Here is an 18,606-nt window from a genome sequence, read left to right on the forward strand (position 1 = left end):
CATTTGTGCGAAGAACTCCATAAAAATTATCTAATTATGTATTTTTCATCCACATCTAAAAATTATCATTTGGTATGATTTAATATAAAAAAAGTTTTTTATTTATCAAAGTAAATTATTTAATTTTTTTGATAAAGTATAAATGGTGAAAGTTTGATTTGAGCTTACTAGATAAACTAGCTAGCACCTTCAATATTGGATATTTATTTAGCGATATATATATATATATATATATATATATATATATATATATATATATTCATGAAATATTAATGGTTTAGAATCTCTTGTGATGCTTGATTGGTAAAGAGTTTGCTACATCATAAGGTCTTGAAATCAAAATTATGTTTTGATTATTTATCCTTGAAAGAAAAAAATATTTAAAAATATTTAAAAGAAAAAATTTTGAATTTTTATTTTTATTAATATAAATTTTTTTATTTATTCTCATTAAATGCTTTTTATTTTCTAAAAAAATTACCCAAACCTTTGTCTCAACAATCATCACCTTTCATCCATCGTAATCATCTCCTCTTATCGTCATCTAGCCTCTCATTTCCACTTTCTCTCCCTTGTTACTATCGTCATCGACGATTGAAATTATCTATCACCTTTACCTCTCCTCTCTTTCTTTTCATACTTCAAACATTGCACCTCCATGTTCCACTGTAGTCACTCAAGAATACCATACATTGTATCATCAACGAGCTTCTTATTATCATCGTCATCTATCATAGGATGCAAGATAACTCAGGCACGCTTTATAAGTAGCAAGACATGTCGACGATGATGTACCCTATTATAACATCTTAAATAAAAAGTATAAATTAAAAAATATAAATAAAAATAAATAAATATATCTTTTATGAGAAAATTTGTCCCTTTATTTTTTTTACTAGCATATAAATAAAAAAAAGGAATAAAAAAAGATAAATATATATTTTGACCCTTTAAAAAAAGGTAATATCTTTCGCTAGAACAATAATCGAAAAAGAAGGGAAAAAAGTAAAAGGAAGACATTCGCTTTCTCCATGTGTGGCTTTCGATGTCAGCTACCACTTGTTTCCATTGCCACTTCAAAAGGGGAGGAAGAAGAGATGCGCGTGTTATGTGATGCATTATTTGTTTTAGGCAAGAGGGAATCGAGGAAGAGATGGCGTCGGAGAGCGTGGGATCCGCCTGTGGTCGGATTCAGGAACCGAGGAAGCGGCTGTTCCCCGAAGAGGCAGGAGGAGGAGGAGGAGAGGAAGTGACGTCCGGGAATACCCCCGTCAAAGAACGCCCCAGGAGCTACAAATGCTTCGCTTGCAATCAAGACGGTCACTTCGCTCGGGACTGCCCCAGTAAGAGGGGGAGCCCCGCTGCCCTCGGCGAGGCCGAGCGTCGGGTGTACCCCGAGCGGCAGTGCCCTTGTGGGAGGGGGCCGTGCGTCGTGCTCATGTCCAGGACCGCCAAGAACCCCGGGAGGCATTTCTACAGCTGCCCCTCTATGGTGTGGTCGATTGTTGCTTCCTTCCTTCTCTTTCATTTTCTTTCTCTTTTTAGAGGGAATGAATGATTGTAAGTGGGAGGTTTTTTTTATCTTGTTTGCTTTTTCCCACTATGTCAGTGCAATTATCGTGTTCGAAATGGGTGTTTCGGTTTGATTTTGGAACCTCTGCATCACATACTTCTTTTGCTGGAAGCGAGTTCTCTTGTTTTTATTGGACGCTGTTCACTAAAAAAAGGGGTCTTTTTCTTTCACTTGTATTTTGAGGTATACTCGAAGATGTGTTTCGGACCAGCTTTTTGTCTTTGTTCTTCAACCTCACTTGCCTGAGTTTGGTTCGAATCCTTTGCTTGCTGAACTGCATATGGTTTGCTTTCTTTAAGTTTGCATTGGATGTTAAAATTAGTTCCTTTTTACTGCACCTTCCGAGTGTTTTGTTAAACAAGATATGCCTTTTTTTATAGAACTGATTTCTTGAAATTTGCATCAAAATTCGCTGCAAAAAAATGTCAATTTTCACTTTTACCAAAATATAACTTTTCCTCGTTGAGCTATGGCTTTTAGTGGATTTTAAAATGCCGAGGTTTTGCATTAACTGAGAAGAAATATTCCACCTCGTTGACAGTTATTTTCTCTTTGAATTTCTACACTTGTTCATATCCAAAAATGATTGGAAGTGCAAAATTGAGAAAGAATAAGATTCTTCACCAATAATTTGCACTTGATTAATTATGGGTGCGAGGGACAAGACCATGTTGACTTCCTTAATTGCTGTAGAGAAAATCAAGAATTTTGTTTGATTCGAATACTCTTTGGTTTTTCGTTGGAATCCATAGTTCTTGTAATGCTTTTCTTATTGTTTTTATCATTTACCTTACCAAAGAACTGCAGCACATTCTTAAATTAACAGGCTCCAGGTTGAGTGAAATTTAATTCACAATTCCCCATCCTTTGTGCAACTCTTTCAGTTTGAAGAGAAGTGTGGTTTCTTCTTGTGGTGTGACGAGGCTGACTGCAATCAGCAGCGTGGATTTGGTAGTTTGGTGAAACCGAATCGGCAGCATGGTCTGAGCAGCCCGGTCAAGCAGCAATGTGGTGTCAAAAGCCCAAACAAGCCGTATCAGCAAAATGGTGTAGCAGAATCTTCATATCCCATGTGTGCTTGTGGCGCTGGGAAATGTAGACTCTTGATGATGGAAAATGGGGTTAATGCGGGTCGTAAATATTTTGCCTGCACGATAAAGAAGGTAATTCTGGTTTGCATTAGTTCATCATCAACTTTTTCATAAGAGATTCGTTTTTGTCGGTTTAAGATGAACAAGATGCAACATAAGATCTTTCTGCATTTCCAAGCAATTAAGTTGTTTGTTGATTGAACCACTTTTTCTTATCAATTCTGGTTTTATTTAATATTTAGTTTAGTTAATGGATGCTGGTTATTGTTGGTATCGTTGATCATCTTCCTATCTTATGATGTAGTGGCTGCTAATCTTAATGGCATAATGGTGTTGCCATGATGAGAACAAAAAAATTTTGTTTGCCTCCTTTCGGTCTCTAGTTGATGCTTCTTATCATAATAAGTTGCAAATGTTATCCATCAAATTTCTTTTATGATCGTATGCTCCAAATTCTCTTTTTATAACTGAGCTTCTATTCGGATCCTTGTTTTGTTTCTTTGTCATTTTCCATCTGTATGTTTCGTTTGATCAGAGTTGGAAATAATATGAAGATACATCATTCTTTCCTGGTGGTCAAGCCTGTATTTTGTTTTTTCTAGGCCTGAAACAGAAACAATGAGTTTGTGCTTGAAATGCAATGCTAGATCTGGGGACTTGGGACTTGCCCTGCAATTAACACCAATAATTGAACTCCTCGCTTCAAATTATGTTTTTCATATGTTTCCGAGTGGATTTGAAATATGACATATACTAATGATTTCCATTTCATGGCACAAGGCAGCTCATATCCTTTTGGATGATATGTCCCATATGGTGCTGGTTGAGATAAGACAAATGTATTCCTTGTTTTAGTGCTTCTAATTGTGTGAGGGAACATGTGATTTTGTTCTCTGTTTTTTTCTTTTTTCCCTACTTGTAGCATTAATATGATGAACTACTACCAGCTAAGGACATGATTCATGATCTCAGTGCAGACAAATATTTTCAGTAGTTTATATTCCATTTTTTTCTTAGTGGAGGATTTGATCTCAGATTGGGATCCTTCAAGTCGTCAGGTGTGGACCTTTGCATTATCTTTTATGCATCTGATTTTGATATGCATGGAGCCTACTGCTTAAATACAGCTAAACAAAAAACAACAACCTGTGGTATCCTAACGATTTCAGGTCGGCCTTAAAGTTTCTACCGCTATTAAGGGGGCCACATCACTAGTTAGACTAAGGGTATCAAACTTCTTTTCTTTGTTTTTGACCTACATTTTGTAGGTATCATTATCTATTCTTCCAACTTATAAATTCAATTTGTCCAATCAGGACATGCATGGATTTGATACTGGTGAAAAATTTGAAATTACTTATCTTTGCAAGAAACAACTTTAGGAATCTCAAGTCTGAATGACAGAGATGGTATATATAGTGTTCAGTTATATTTCCAACCTATAGACTTCTTTGCTGGGTGTCAAAAAATGGTTTCACAATTATTTGGGATGGCAATATGCAGTTCTATTTGGTGAAGTCATCATACATACAGAATCACATATGAATGCCTGATACCTTGGTTACATTTTGCTTTTCATGGATTTCTATCCATATCTATTTTCTGTGTTTGCTTCATTTTATGAAGCTGAGAAACAATCTGGATTTGTCTTTCTCAGGGTCAAGGAGCGTGTAATCACTTCCAGTGGCTTGACAGCCCAGCAAAACAATCTGACGAAGAAATCTTTGAGGGACAGAACAAGATTGCAACGCCAGAGAAACCAGTGACACTCGAGATGAATGATGGAACAGGACACGGTCACTTGGGTCAGAATACATCACTAAGTTTTTCTTTCGTAAATGAGCCTAGGGGACCAAAACTTGATGATCGTAGAGCAGCAACAACTGATGACGAACCGGAACCGATGCTAATCGATGTATCTAGTGTTCTAGAGACACCACTGTTGTCACCAAAAAGAGTTCGTGAATCCAGCAACGTAGGTTTATCTTCTCCCCTCAAAAGACTTGATTTACGTGATCGAAGTCCTGAAAAATGCTACAGGTGCGGCAAAGAAGGACACCGGATGAAGGAATGCACTTGGTCTTTTCGTCCTACTTGCTTCAAATGCGGCAGGTGCGGTCACTGGACAGACGATTGCACTGCTTGAGCTTGGCGGATGATCTTGGTCTGTGGCCAATTCTTCAGCTGTTTATTATCTTTGTATGTGGTACGTATCAAACAACTGGTAAGGACAGTATTGCCCGACTGACTTGTTTGTGTAGATTTATCTACTGATTACCCATCTTCACAAAATGTAACAACAGTGCCTGTTTGTTGCGATAGGCCTTTCTAATGTGAACTTTCTTATGCCTTTGTTGTTCGTTATTGTTTTTTTCTTTTTTGGTGAATTGAACGAGCAGAATCACTAATCTTTTTTTGTCTCCATTGAGACATCATGGTGGTTTGGAAAGCTACAATTTTAGTCAGGGACGATAGCAGCCATGGACTTGTGCTGGCTACAACAAGAAAAAAGATGACTAACTTCTTTTGAGACTTATGTTCTTACATCTGCAAGACTATGCCCATTTCCCCACTTGATGTTTATCTTCCACGTGTTCCAAGTCATTGAAGACGATGCTCACCGTAGGTGTTCTTCCTGCCATGTCTAAGAGACAAGAGTAACTTCCGTAATAGAGACGGTGGACGTGTGTCGATCGATCTTGTTCCCAGGATCACCAGCAAGCAATTGAATCTCATTCAAGCCACTTCTTCAACCACAGATCGAAAGGCTGTACTCTTAAATACCTTCTGGTGATCATTCTTTCTTTCTTCTTCTTCTGCACACAAACGCTGCGTATAATTGCAGTCCTCGAAGCAATCGACACCTACTGTTGACAGCACTAACAATGCACTTAATTCAGCTTTTGGTGAGGGCTCTTCGGAAACCTAAGCACCAGCTAATGGCGTGGGGGACGAAGGAGAGAGAAGGAAGCAAAGGCGGAGAGAGGGAGAGAGAGGTCGCAGTCCCTCCACTGCAGCATGTGACCTTGTATCGGATCCTGGACCAGGGTTGAAGCTTCACGTGGAGAGGGAAGGAGCAGTGGATGCCTCCATGCACGGTTAAGCCATCGTTTTCCTTGGAAGCTTTGCATGCATGTCTCTCTGTGTGACATTACGTACGTGTATTGCGGGAAGATAAGATCTCATGACGAGTCATCGAGAAGTTTGCATGCCCACCTTATCCCGATGGGATATAATATGCATGAATAAGATACAGCACCCGTCTTTCCATCCAGCGTTGGTCACGGCGAGGTTGCCGCTCCACCCGACGAAACCCAAACCCGCTCTTTACATGATTGCAAGGCCTTTACGTGCAATTCCAGCAACGAGGGAGGGCCCCACTCCTTGCGCGCGATCCAGATCCGGCGCCCACGCCGTGGGGCCCGCATGGGGTGGACCCTGATGTCCTCGACCTATATCATATCTGGTGGGGGAGTCGCTGTCCCTTCACCTCATGCTTGGGGAGTCGAAGTTACTCGTTAAATTTATTAACACGATGCACAATCAATTAATTTATTGTTTTTTGATCGCAGGTTTGATTGAATATATTTCAATTTATGCTCAATCTTGACTCTAATATTAATTTATATTTTCTTCTTCTTCTTCTTCTTCTTTTATTTCCTAGGACGTCACCTGAAAAGTATTTGACGTCCCGAGAGTTCGGTCCTCTTCCCTTGCGAAGGGATGTCAGCGAGGGTGCATCATGACAACGTGTTCACGGGCACATAATTCACTCTTGTCCCCCCCCCCCCACCTCTCCTTTTATTGCCGTGCTGTTCTCCTGTTGCTCGGCTTCACAGAAAGAGAAAGGAAAAGAAATGCCCATCTTTATTACACTGCCATGTTCTTGTCCTTGTTGTTGGTGGAGAGGGATAAGATCAAAACACTAAAATCATCCAAATACCATCACATCAATGTGTTGCAGGAACAGCGTTTGTTGCTACACCACATTAGACATGCACAATGAAATCATCATCACATAATAATTTCGCTGTTTCTTAATCAAAACATCACTTTCTTTGTTAGTACATAATGCTGTATTATTATGAAGCTTTGGCGTGACATCAATCACCTTCTCCATGAAATCACTTGTCACGCCTAACGCAAGTTTCTATCTACTCTCAGCAAGGTGGCAGGCAAACCCACTCCAAGCTTATCCGGACAATTAGGTCGGACGTGGGTCCCATCAAATTCAATGACCATCAAATTCCAACCCGATCGGAAACTCCATTTCCGACTCAATTATTCGACTCGATTTCAGGATCGGGTTAAGAATGTTTCGATCCGATTCGACCCGACCCATTACATCGTCTGCTGGGCCCCAGCCTTTATCCACTACCTCCTAATCGAAACTAAATGCGGGAAAAAAGGTCCAAAACAACGTGTCCCAAGGTATACTCGAGGGTAACTGGGCCCCGCCTGGATCCGCCAATGGTTTCGCCCCTATGCCCTCGGAAAACCAGGGTCCACCGGTTTCCCTAGTTGGTGCCAGCTCAGCGCGCGGGTCAAAAACTCGAGGCCCGTTTGCCCGGAATTGACCGCACGGACACGCTCGGCCGGGGCGGTGGGAATTGAAATCGGATCCGCATCGGGCGACATCTCATGACATGGTGAAGCGTGAAGAAGGTAATATTATCGGGTCGGATCCGAAGGTCGGGATTCGGACCCGGGGTCTCGAGGAAACGTTGGCCGTCGCCCGCCGTCACAGTTGGGGGAGCTTTGGTGCGGTAGGTGTATACCGATGGAAACATTTGGATGTTCCACGTGAGATCGAACATAATTCTACTCCTTTCAACGAGGAAAAGGAGGGTTGAAGTCGCCTGTGAAGACGGCATGGAACGAATCGCCAGTCACGTTCTCTTCATCTTGTTTGTTTGTTTCCTCGAGATCTTGTTTACAAGAAAGCTACGATTTTGCTCTGTTTCTCAAGAACAGAACACGCTGCAGGTACTGGATTGTGGTGGAAAGGCGGTATTTTTTGGCTTCACCGGAACAGCCCACTGCTGGAGAGTGGTTTTTGTGCGGAAACCGAGGAGGGCGAGGTGACATTTCACCCCCCCACCCATTTTCTTCGGTTAAAGAAAGCCAAAGGTGGGACCTTTTTGGGCGTATAAAATGGGGTGGAGAGGGCAGCCATACTCACCAATCCATCACGACTCCGTTCACTCCGTTTTCTTGATTTCTCTTCTGTTGCGTGTAGGTGTTCTTCTTTTTCTTTTCCCTCCTCCCTTTTATCTTTTTTTACCCTGCCTCTCTTTCAAGCTTTGGAGCTCATTTGGCTCTGTTTTGGAAGGTAAAGCTCTCTTCTTGCACCTCGGGAGAACAGATCTGTTCGCGTTGAAGTTTGCAGCAGAGTTGCTGCAGGGTTTTTCTTGCCCAAAGTGCTGCCTTTGGCCAAGATTCTGGCAAAAATTTCCCACTGAGCTCGCCTGTGTGGGAAGGTGCGGTTGGTAGTCATGATAGGACGGGACCGAAGACCAAGTTTTGTTGGTAATACTAAGATTAGTCGGAAAAACCCACAACAACGAGAGTTCTTGTTCTTGCATCCTTCCAACTCTCAGCAGGAAAAGTAAGAGGGAGATCAACGTTGCTACTACAAAATAACGAAGAAATCTCGCTAGATAGTCTTTTTTTTTCCTGCTACATTACCCGTAGGTTTACAGGAGTCTTTCTGCGATGCCTCGAGAGACAAATGGTGCATTCTGCCGTTTTCCGCTGTCTTTTCACTTAAAATAACGAAATCTCCTAAGAAAACCTCAGAGAAGCCACACAAAGAAGCTGATACGAAAGCCCGAAAGTCTTCCTTTCTCTCTGTCAGTGCGTTATAACACGTCTCAGATCTGAAGAGAAACCGTGGCTTCTCTCTCTCGCCGCTTTCCTTTCTCTGCTGTCCGTTGGAAAGTGTTTCCTTATTATTGTCGGTATCATCGATGTCACAGAAAAAGGATATAAATACGATTATAAGTAAAGATTAATTCACTCGATCATTGATTTTTGAAATATGCTTTTAGATTCTTCTTCTCTTTCTCTCTAATTAATTGCAGCTTCCTGCAAATGGTTTATTATTATTCCTCTTTGTAGTAGATGTGGCTCGTCTTTCCTGCGTCATCAGCTATGAAATCTATGATTTGTATTGCATTTTGGAGGATCTCCTTGTGATCTTTCTTAGATCTTCCATTATCTCTATGGGTCTCAGATAACTTTGTACTAGATCTGGTGCACTGTTTTCCGACAACAATATCTCGTTGACTTCTCATGGTTGCGTTGCAGTGTAGGCTGTTTGAAGCTTGAAGGAGCGCAGGGGAAGCAATGTCTCAACGCACCTTGACCCGCGCCCACAGTTTCCGGGAGCGCATTGGCGATTCCCTTTCTTCCCACCCAAATGAACTCGTGGCTCTTTTCTCAAGGTTTGCAGACATCTCAGATCAATATATCGTCAGTCCTTTCTGATGGGTATTGGATTCATGCATACTTGCTTGGCTTAAATTGCTGCAAGAATCTGAACTCATTGCTCATTGATCTGCCTGATTCATGCCCGTTCCATGGCTTGTAAACATAAAGGATAGCCAGATCTCCTTCCATACATTTATACATAGATCTAGATCCATGGTGGTGGATCTTCTTCGTGTCTGATTTAGTCAACACATGGCAGGTTTATTCAGCAGGGGAAGGGGATGCTGCAACCTCATCAGTTGCTGGCTGAATACGCAGCTGTGTTTTCTGAAGCAGATAAGGAGAAGCTGAAGGATGGGGCTTTTGAGGATGTCATCAAAGCAGCACAGGTATGAGTTTAGAGAATGCCTTCTTCTTTCCACCAAAATTCAGATGGTTGACATTTTGATAACATCACATTGCCTTGGATGCAGGAAGCCATAGTCATTCCTCCTCGGGTCGCCTTAGCTATTCGTCCGCGGCCTGGAGTCTGGGAATATGTGCGGGTAAACATCAGTGAGCTCGCGGTGGAAGAATTGACTGTGCCGGAGTACCTGCAGTTCAAGGAAGAACTTGTTGATGAAAGGTAGGTGATGAAAGATCAAGAAATAAATTTCCTTTTCCTTTTATATTTATAGTGTGTTGATCATCTTCTTTTATTTTTCATGTCCTCTTTCAGCACACAAAATAATAACTTTGTTTTGGAGTTGGATTTTGAGCCCTTCAATGCTTCATTTCCTCGGCCCTCACTATCAAAATCCATCGGAAATGGAGTGCAGTTCTTGAACCGACACCTTTCCTCGAAGTTGTTCCATGACAAAGAAAGCATGTACCCCTTGCTTAATTTCCTCCGGAAGCACAACTACAAGGGCATGGTACTAATTTCTTCTCTAGATCCATATCGCACATATATTTATCTTGCATTTTTCTCAAGTAATTATGATTTCGGTTTTAGCATTATTGAAGATCTGCCCTTGAATGTATAAATGTCAAATGTAGAACTCAGGAAAAGCTATTCAAGCATCTAATGGAAATTACAAAGTATCTTTCCAATAAGAAAGTGGTCCATAAACATAAAGCTCATGCTTGAATATAGATATATAGCTACCTTCATGTGAGAATCTAGTATTCCTTGCTGCTGGATCATGTTATTAGATTGTTTGAATTATAGATATAGTTATTCAAATCTGCCATGCATGCAGTCGATGATGCTAAATGATAGAATACAAAGCCTTAGTGCTCTCCAAGCTGCATTAAGGAAGGCTGAGCAGCATCTATTGAGTATCGCATCTGACACCCCATACTCAGAATTCAACCACAGGTAACTGGCACTATGTTTCTTTTTGCCTTGTTCAATTTTCTCTGGCTATTTATGAAACCGAAAAATATATACTAAAAGTTCTCCCTGTGATGCAAAGGTGTTTTGAGATGTTGTGTTTGATCACTTTATATTATCTGTCTGGTTTTAGATTCCAAGAGCTTGGCTTGGAAAAGGGTTGGGGTGACACTGCTCAACGTGTGTACGAGAACATTCACCTGCTACTGGATCTTCTCGAGGCACCTGATCCTTGTACCTTGGAGAACTTCCTGGGGATAATTCCTATGATGTTTAATGTCGTGATCCTTTCTCCGCACGGCTACTTTGCCCAAGCTAATGTCTTGGGGTATCCAGACACTGGTGGTCAGGTATGACTAAATCCTAAAAGGTGTAGACGTTCATCAAATTTCATTTGCTTCTCACAAGGGCACTGTTTTGCAGGTTGTTTATATTTTGGATCAAGTCCGTGCCTTGGAGAATGAGATGCTCTTGAGGATCAAGCGTCAGGGGCTAGACATCACACCTCGAATTCTTATTGTAAGATTGGAACGAGACAAAATAAGCACTTTCCTATGCTATTTGATCTTCTCCAGTCCTTAGAAGACCTTGCATTATGGTCGATATAGCCTGTCTGATTTGACATTATTGGGGTGATACAGGTTTCCAGGTTGCTTCCTGATGCAGTAGGCACCACATGTGGACAGAGACTTGAGAAGGTCCTCGGAACTGAGCACACTCACATTCTTCGAGTTCCATTTAGAACAGAGAATGGAATTATCCGCAAATGGATTTCTCGTTTTGAAGTATGGCCTTACCTCGAGACGTACACTGAGGTAAACCTTAATCATGTTATCTTTGTTTTGCATATCTTAATGGCTTTTGTATGGATCTGTTGTGCTACACATGTTTGTGAGGGTTTATCGAGGTCTTTTTGCTGGTAGGATGTTGCAAATGAGCTGGCAGGAGAACTGCAAGCCACCCCCGATCTAATCATCGGAAACTACAGTGACGGAAATCTAGTATCAACATTGCTGGCACATAAATTAGGCGTCACCCAGGTTCGAATTTTTTCGTTTGACTGCCTTGCCTTCTCGTTAGACTCGGCAGAAGTTTCATGCATTGTTTCTTTCACATGCAGTGCACCATTGCTCATGCTCTGGAGAAAACCAAGTACCCTAATTCAGACATTTACTGGAAGAAGTTTGAGAATCAGTATCATTTCTCTTGCCAATTCACGGCTGATTTGGTCGCAATGAATCATGCTGACTTTATCATCACTAGCACCTTCCAAGAAATTGCTGGAAGGTACCAATCGCGATAAAGAACTTTCTGCTAAAAAATCAAGTCCTTTGTTTCTTTGTAGAGTACTAAAATGACTATTGGAATCTGATAGAAATTTCTCTGCATCCTGTATGATTTCAGCAAGGATACCGTGGGGCAGTATGAGTCTCACACTGCTTTTACTCTTCCCGGGCTCTATCGAGTTGTTCATGGAATTGATGTCTTCGACCCAAAGTTCAACATTGTCTCTCCCGGAGCTGATTTGTCCATCTACTTCCCGTACACAGAGAAGCACAAGAGACTCACTTCCCTCCACCCAGAGATTGAGGAGCTGCTCTTCAATCCTGAAGATAACACTGAGCACAAGTAATCACCTGTTCTCTCAACTGAATTTACTGTTCTTCTTGGCTGATGCAGTGACTGACTCGAGCATCCACAGGGGTGTGCTGAATGACACCAAGAAACCCATCATATTCTCCATGGCAAGGCTGGACCGAGTAAAGAACTTAACAGGTCTGGTCGAATTCTATGGCCGAAATGAACGCTTGAAGGAGTTGGTGAACCTTGTGGTGGTGTGTGGAGACCACGGCAAAGAATCAAAGGATCTCGAGGAACAAGCAGAATTCAAGAAGATGTACAGTTTCATTGAGAAGTACAACCTGCATGGGCATATTCGATGGATCTCTGCCCAGATGAACAGGGTTCGCAACGGTGAGCTCTACCGATACATTGCCGACACAAAAGGAGCTTTCGTCCAAGTACTTGCCACCCTTCTTTGTAGAAAAAGAAAAGACATGATATTAACATTTGAAATCTGAATTATCTTCCGAGCCAAAGTTTCACTAACTTGTCTCGCTTTGCTGTTCTTTAGCCTGCCTTCTATGAAGCCTTTGGACTCACTGTTGTCGAGTCCATGACCTGTGGGCTGCCCACCTTTGCAACTGTTCATGGAGGACCCGGTGAAATCATCGTCGATGGAGTTTCTGGCTTCCACATTGATCCTTACCAGGGTGACAAGGCTGCTGAAATCATTGTAAATTTCTTTGAGAAGTGCAAGGAAGACCCAACCTGCTGGGACAAAATCTCACAGGGAGGCCTGAAGAGAATTGAAGAGAAGTAAGATCTCTTCCTCTGAGTAATATTTTTTGTTACCAAGGCAACAGTTATCTAACCTCTGCCTTCGAACCAAACACTTAGGTATACCTGGAAGCTCTATTCAGAGAGGCTGATGACACTGTCTGGAGTTTATGGTTTCTGGAAGTATGTCTCCAACCTCGATAGGCGCGAGACTCGCCGCTACCTTGAGATGTTCTATGCCCTCAAATATCGCAATTTGGTAAAAACAACACACCTGGCTTACTCCATTTACTTGAGAAGCTCATTGCATAGTCATCTGACTGATGTTTGCGCCGTTTCAATCTGTATTTTCAGGCCGAGTCTGTTCCTCTGGCGGTAGACGGAGAAGCTGCGGTTAATGGCGCAAAGTAGCTTCGAGTAGGAAGCATCATTGCCATTTTGATCTGTTTGTTTGCTTATCTAAGATTGATAAGGGAGGAGCTTTCTTCATGAGTTGTTCTTCTTGTTTCAATTGATGTGAGGGCTGCTTTTTGGCAGAAGTCGAAGTTCTTGTCTTTGAAGTTGTCAATGTGCTGTGTAAGGCCATAATGCCATTTTATGCTGCAATAAGAGTAGCTTCCTTTTCATTCCAGAACACTCCAAATATTTGAATCTGTGTGTGTATGGTGTTCTTATTTCAAGTAAGCAGCAGATTCACAGGTGTTATCAAGCACAAATAGCATTCGAAGAACCGAAAACTGCATCAATAACTTAGCCAGATATCAAACAATTCAATGAATAAGGGAATCAAGTACAACTAGCATTCAATAACAGAGTGCAAGAAATCAATAAGTTGCTCCTTTTCATTCCAAATACTCCATAGGATTTCAATCTCCGTGATGGTGTTTCTTATTTCAAGAAAGCAGCAGATTCGCAGGTATTATCAAGCACAAGAAGCATTCAAGAACCTAAAGCTGCATCAATAATTAGCAAGATATCAAACAATTCAATGCAGAGGGAATAAACACAAATAGCATTCAATAACCAAGATTCAGCTGGTGATTAGTAGTATCAGGATCGATCTAGTATTGAACATGATGAGTGATTCAAAAAGTAAAAGATGTCCTGTGAACCAAGAAAGCATGTCACTACATGAAATCAACATTGGATTGGACTTTTTAAACTTGAATGAAGAACTTATGAAGAACTTATAACGACTAGATGAGTCTTGACTATCAAGTTAGCATTTTGGTCCGATGGTTCACACTTGGTCATCGCATTTGGCTAGCTCGTGACAGTGAAAAAGTCAGCCATGATCTACCTAAACAGTTATGAAACAATGACATCTGATCAAGTTTGTCAAACATGTGAAATAGTCAATGGATTCTTCTTTATTTTTCTTCTTAAATTTCCTAAAACTTATACAGACTTGACCTTTAAGTTTTAAGGCTTGAATGAACTTATAAGAGCTAGATGAGTTTCCCACCATTAACTTGGAATCAAGCATTTTGTACCAATAATTCATATTCAGCAATAAATTTATGGTTAGTCATTCACATGGAAACAATGAAAAAAGTCAGCCATGAGCTACCTAAGTAGTGAAGGCACAAGAACAGCTAAATTCCTGCTATCTCAATCAGACATAAAAGTCAATGGACTCTTCTTTATATATATATATTTTTAAATTTCCTATAACATATACTTCTACTAAGAATAAAGTCCAACTATGAATGTTTGTCAAAGTTGAGCATGATACATGAGCAAGAAATTTCCTAACCAGATTGCTTCTTTGATTAAGATATTTGTGTTGTTTAGGCGCAAATATCTATGATTTGCACAATAAGTCAAAGAAATTTGTCGATTAGCAGTATGCCAAAATAATATTTTTCTTCATTTAGTAAGCACCTGAATAAGATGAAGTGAATAACAGTTTGTAGCATCATTTTTAATCAGATCTTGCAGTCGCGGTTAATCCATATGCCCTGTGGTCAATTTCAAACTCAATTCAGCATAAATTTTCATGTTTGTATTCTCAAAATCATCCTTGGTCCCTAAGCAAGAGCTCTTCTTGCCCTGCTCTATTATGCACTTAGTTTAATTACATTCATGCATTCAGGAAAATGGAATCCCAAGTCTATTAGATCCCCAAACAAGATGTGTTGTGAGCTTACAGTCCCAAAAGAGTTGTCCTTCCTAAGAACCAAGTGACAAGCATCAACAAGTCAAATACTTGTGATGTACCTAATGTCATTCTGCATCTCCAAGTGCATCATATTAAAAGAATAAAAGCATCCAAAATATGTCATTGTGTACCAGTAGATGTTCCAAAAGTGTCAAAAGACCATGTCTTGCTTTTGCCAATCCCAAGGGTGGTTTTCCATGCAAGTGAATCCTTGGCCTGTGCCCTCTCCACAAGAAGCTTGAAGAGTGGAGCCCTTGATCTTGTTCCTTTCTCTTTGTTCCCAAAATTGAGACAACCTCTTAAGAATCTGCAAGCCATACTGCTTTTTCTTGTTGTTTGGCATCACTAAGCAGTAAGCAATCAAAGGAGTGCAAAAGATGCAGATTCTGACAATATCAGCAATAACAGCATATCTAATTTACCTATTGCCAAAAACTGGCAATCCAAAAATTGCCACCCATGAATTTGTCTGTGGCATCCAAAAACCATCTTTGGTCAAGCATCAATAACCAGTTTTGAAAAGAAGAGCAAACACATCAAAGATCTCCAACAAAGGAATAGAAACAACATTAGGAATTATATCTTCATAAACCATTGACCACTCTGACTTCAAATTCTTATCAACCATAAGAGATTAGAAATTGCTTAAGTCATGATGCCCATCAGTAACCAGATTTCGATCAAGCTCTCATCATAAACCACACACGCTTGATTGCATAGAGTGACAACAGTGGCAAAGTTCTGAAAACATGTTCCAAATCAACATGGAATTAACTTGCAAGAAAGCATTATTTATTACACAACGAGAAACGGGTCCAAAGACTAATAATTGAGATACATCACAAGATAACAAGAAGTGTTCTTGAAGGCACTTTAGCATGGCAAATTACAAGAACTTCATGACAGCTTGCCAATGTTTCCAGTCCTCCAAAATCCTTCATCAACATTGTATTCTGAGAAAGGAAACAACAGATAAGGGACAGCTCATTTTCCAAAATGAAGTATACATTTAAGAATAGTTCAACAACCTAACTAAGATCATTGAAATTCTTACATTTATTTGCTCTTTCTGGAACACCAATGGCGAGGATCATATCCCCTCAGTAAACACTGCCTCCATAGGCAAGTCATCGAAACTCCAGAGATCCGCACCACCAAATAGGCTGTCCATTGATGCATCTGAGCTCCCCTCAAAGTATGGGGTAGGGAGGAACTTCATGTATGGTTCATTGGCATATAACTCCTCGGAGAGTTCAACTCCAGAAATATCACTTCTCAGTTTCTTGTGAGGGCCACCATCTTCAAATAACTCAGGTTCGATAGGAGCAAGGATTGACATGATCTCTGGGGTCTTGGCATCAAATTCCCATACAAAGTCAGCATAACCAAGAGAATTACTTCCCTCATCAGAGTGAAAATTCAAAGCAGCTTCTTCTAAAGGTGCTGAAGACTTTATTGTGGTAACAGGATTAAGGTGATCAGGCTTCGTAAGTTCCTGATCTTCCATGAACGTTGAATAGAGTTCAGAATCTTGGTCACAAAGATAGTTGGAATTCTGGTTGCAGTCAAGTTTTTCCAACACCTTTGGTTTTGGTATTACTGAAGCAGTAGGCTTTGATGAGCGTTTGCGTGAACTCAATGATGCTGCTCCTGTCGGGAAGTTCACCTTGGCATTCTTACCCCGAAGCCGATGGGCTTCAGCGTCGTAGGCTCTGGCAGCCTCTTCAGCTGTGTTGAAGGTTCCAAGCCAAACACGAATTCCTTTGTTAGGATCTCTGATTTCAGCTGCCCACTTGCCCCACGGTCGTTGGCGGATTCCTATGTATCGATTCTTTCTTTTTCTTTTGCTTGATTTTGTGGCGAGTCCATCAAGATATACAGACTTTGGTGAGCCATCTGCAAACCAAGCACAAAATTGAAATGCTACAGTAAAAACTCAGAGATTCTAATTGAAAGAATATCATCATCCTTTTCTTGCAAAGTTTCCTAAATCCACTACAAATCATCGGGTGCCTTATTTATCCTTATAATAACAAAGTTTATATTTTTCTAACAAAATCGGAGGCTCTATTAGGTATTTGAAGTATCCAAAGAATTTAACTTCCGAAGTCCAGTAATCATCCAATTGCAATGAAAGAAACACCAAAAGCAGGTCTTGCCCATCACTATGCATATATGATGGAGCAGAATTTACAGATCCACGAGGCTGCTTTCACGTTGTTCTCTCATTCCTCACTTTTTGAACTGCCATAATTCTTAGAAAAGTCACGAAAAATAACCTACATATCAACCATTTAACTGTATTTTATAGATTGAGGATCGCATACTATGCAACAATACTGTAAAGTAATAAAATTGATGCGACAAGTAAATCGGTGAGGAAACTATAAGCCCAACCATCATAAATCGCTACAAGATCCTATCTTTTCCTAATAAATCCTCTGCGCCTACAAAAAGAACCGAACCCGCAACTTTTCGTACGGCTATTACCCATTCCTAGTCACGGAACATCCGATGTAACGGAGAAAAGAAGCGTCTTTTGGGAAAATTCGCTCGAGTTACCTCGCGGGAACGGGGCTTCCGATCCAAAGCCGAAGTGCACGCCATCGAACTCGTCCACCTGGGTCTCATCGCTGAACTCCTGGAAGTCAGCTTCGAAGTCGTCGTCGTCGTCGTCATCGTCCGGGACCTCCACCCCTCTCCGACGCCTCCCCGTCGTCTGCTTACTCTTCTCGAGGCCCGGCCACAGGTGCTCCGCCATCACCCGCCGCGAAGCCACCGTCGCCAGCGGAATGAAGTCGGAGATGATCGCGCCCCCACACATCTCTGGAACCTCAAAAATCGCTCTTTTACAGCTTGGAAGTCTTCCGACTCCCCGTCTTCTTTGCTTCTCTCCTCATAGTTGAAGAAGAAGGGTTTTTTATAGGAGCAATTGCCAGTCGGCGGAGAACACAGACAGAAGACGAGAAAAAAAAATAATTCTAAATATAAAATCTATTTCTCAAAATTGTTGATGGATTGATTTTAATTTTATTTCTTTGTTTCACACACACAACATAAAGATTAAACATTTTAATCTATAAAATAATTTTTTGAAAACAGAGAAAATAATATATCAGCTAATTAATTTCACACTATAGGAGGAGGCAAAAGAGAAACAAACACAAGCCAACTTGCCATATGCACATAACCAAAGAACAACTAAGCTAAGATTTTGACATGTTTACTACCATGACATTAATAACAATATACTGACAAGCCTTATTTTCAGCAAAGTTAACCATTTAAATTTGAAATGTGAAATTATATTGTCATACTATAAATTTATTTACACACTTGCATCCTAAACTTTATAATGAAATATCCAATATTAGAAGCAAGGATGACATGTGCATCATGTTTGATCTTATCCATCCCCTCCATCCAAGATATTTGAATGGAACTCTCTATTTTGACTTTTACAACTTGGTGAACAAAAAGCCTTCGCTTGATGAGACTTCAATTGACATTTGAACCCTTCGAAAGTATTACATATATAATTTTCTCTGAAGTTAAAAGTTTAGAAAATGAAGAGTCAAATAATTGATTAAAAGAGGTAAGGATATTTTAGGTATTTAAAATTCATCGATAATCA

At 40.6% G+C, this 18,606-nt stretch overlaps 3 protein-coding genes across 8 annotated transcripts; 2 read left to right on the forward strand and 1 right to left on the reverse strand.

Moving 5' to 3' along the window:
* The first annotated feature begins 1,043 nt into the window (after positions 1-1,043).
* LOC135595880 (uncharacterized) lies at positions 1,044-5,023 on the forward strand. Its single transcript, XM_065087341.1, has 3 exons — positions 1,044-1,492; positions 2,458-2,736; positions 4,322-5,023. Exons 1-3 carry the CDS (start codon positions 1,154-1,156, stop codon positions 4,808-4,810), a joined length of 1,107 nt encoding a protein of 368 aa, XP_064943413.1. The 5' UTR covers positions 1,044-1,153; the 3' UTR covers positions 4,811-5,023.
* A 2,718-nt stretch (positions 5,024-7,741) lies between these two features.
* On the forward strand, positions 7,742-13,445 carry LOC135595879 (sucrose synthase 2-like). 6 transcript variants are annotated; one of them, XM_065087334.1, is made up of 16 exons: positions 7,742-7,899; positions 8,974-9,110; positions 9,356-9,485; positions 9,570-9,721; positions 9,815-10,010; positions 10,338-10,456; positions 10,605-10,821; positions 10,895-10,990; positions 11,113-11,286; positions 11,395-11,511; positions 11,592-11,758; positions 11,876-12,100; positions 12,174-12,492; positions 12,606-12,850; positions 12,932-13,070; positions 13,166-13,445. In XM_065087334.1, exons 2-16 carry the CDS (start codon positions 9,013-9,015, stop codon positions 13,220-13,222), a joined length of 2,451 nt encoding a protein of 816 aa, XP_064943406.1. In that variant the 5' UTR covers positions 7,742-7,899; positions 8,974-9,012; the 3' UTR covers positions 13,223-13,445. The 6 variants fall into 6 exon arrangements, with proteins under 6 accessions (XP_064943406.1, XP_064943411.1, XP_064943407.1 ...); XM_065087339.1 differs by having other exon boundaries at positions 7,834-7,899; positions 8,979-9,110; XM_065087335.1 differs by having other exon boundaries at positions 7,841-7,996.
* Positions 13,446-15,711: 2,266 nt separating this feature from the next.
* On the reverse strand, positions 15,712-17,911 carry LOC135595881 (ethylene-responsive transcription factor 1-like). Its single transcript, XM_065087342.1, has 3 exons — positions 17,535-17,911; positions 16,027-16,868; positions 15,712-15,925 (listed from the first exon to the last, which is right to left on the reverse strand). Exons 1-2 carry the CDS (start codon positions 17,794-17,796, stop codon positions 16,063-16,065), a joined length of 1,068 nt encoding a protein of 355 aa, XP_064943414.1. The 5' UTR covers positions 17,797-17,911; the 3' UTR covers positions 15,712-15,925; positions 16,027-16,062.
* Positions 17,912-18,606: the final 695 nt, after the last annotated feature.

The sequence above is a fragment of the Musa acuminata genome, chromosome BXJ1-10 (assembly GCF_036884655.1).
Source record: "Musa acuminata AAA Group cultivar baxijiao chromosome BXJ1-10, Cavendish_Baxijiao_AAA, whole genome shotgun sequence".
In the NCBI taxonomy this organism is placed as follows: Eukaryota; Viridiplantae; Streptophyta; class Magnoliopsida; order Zingiberales; family Musaceae; genus Musa; species Musa acuminata.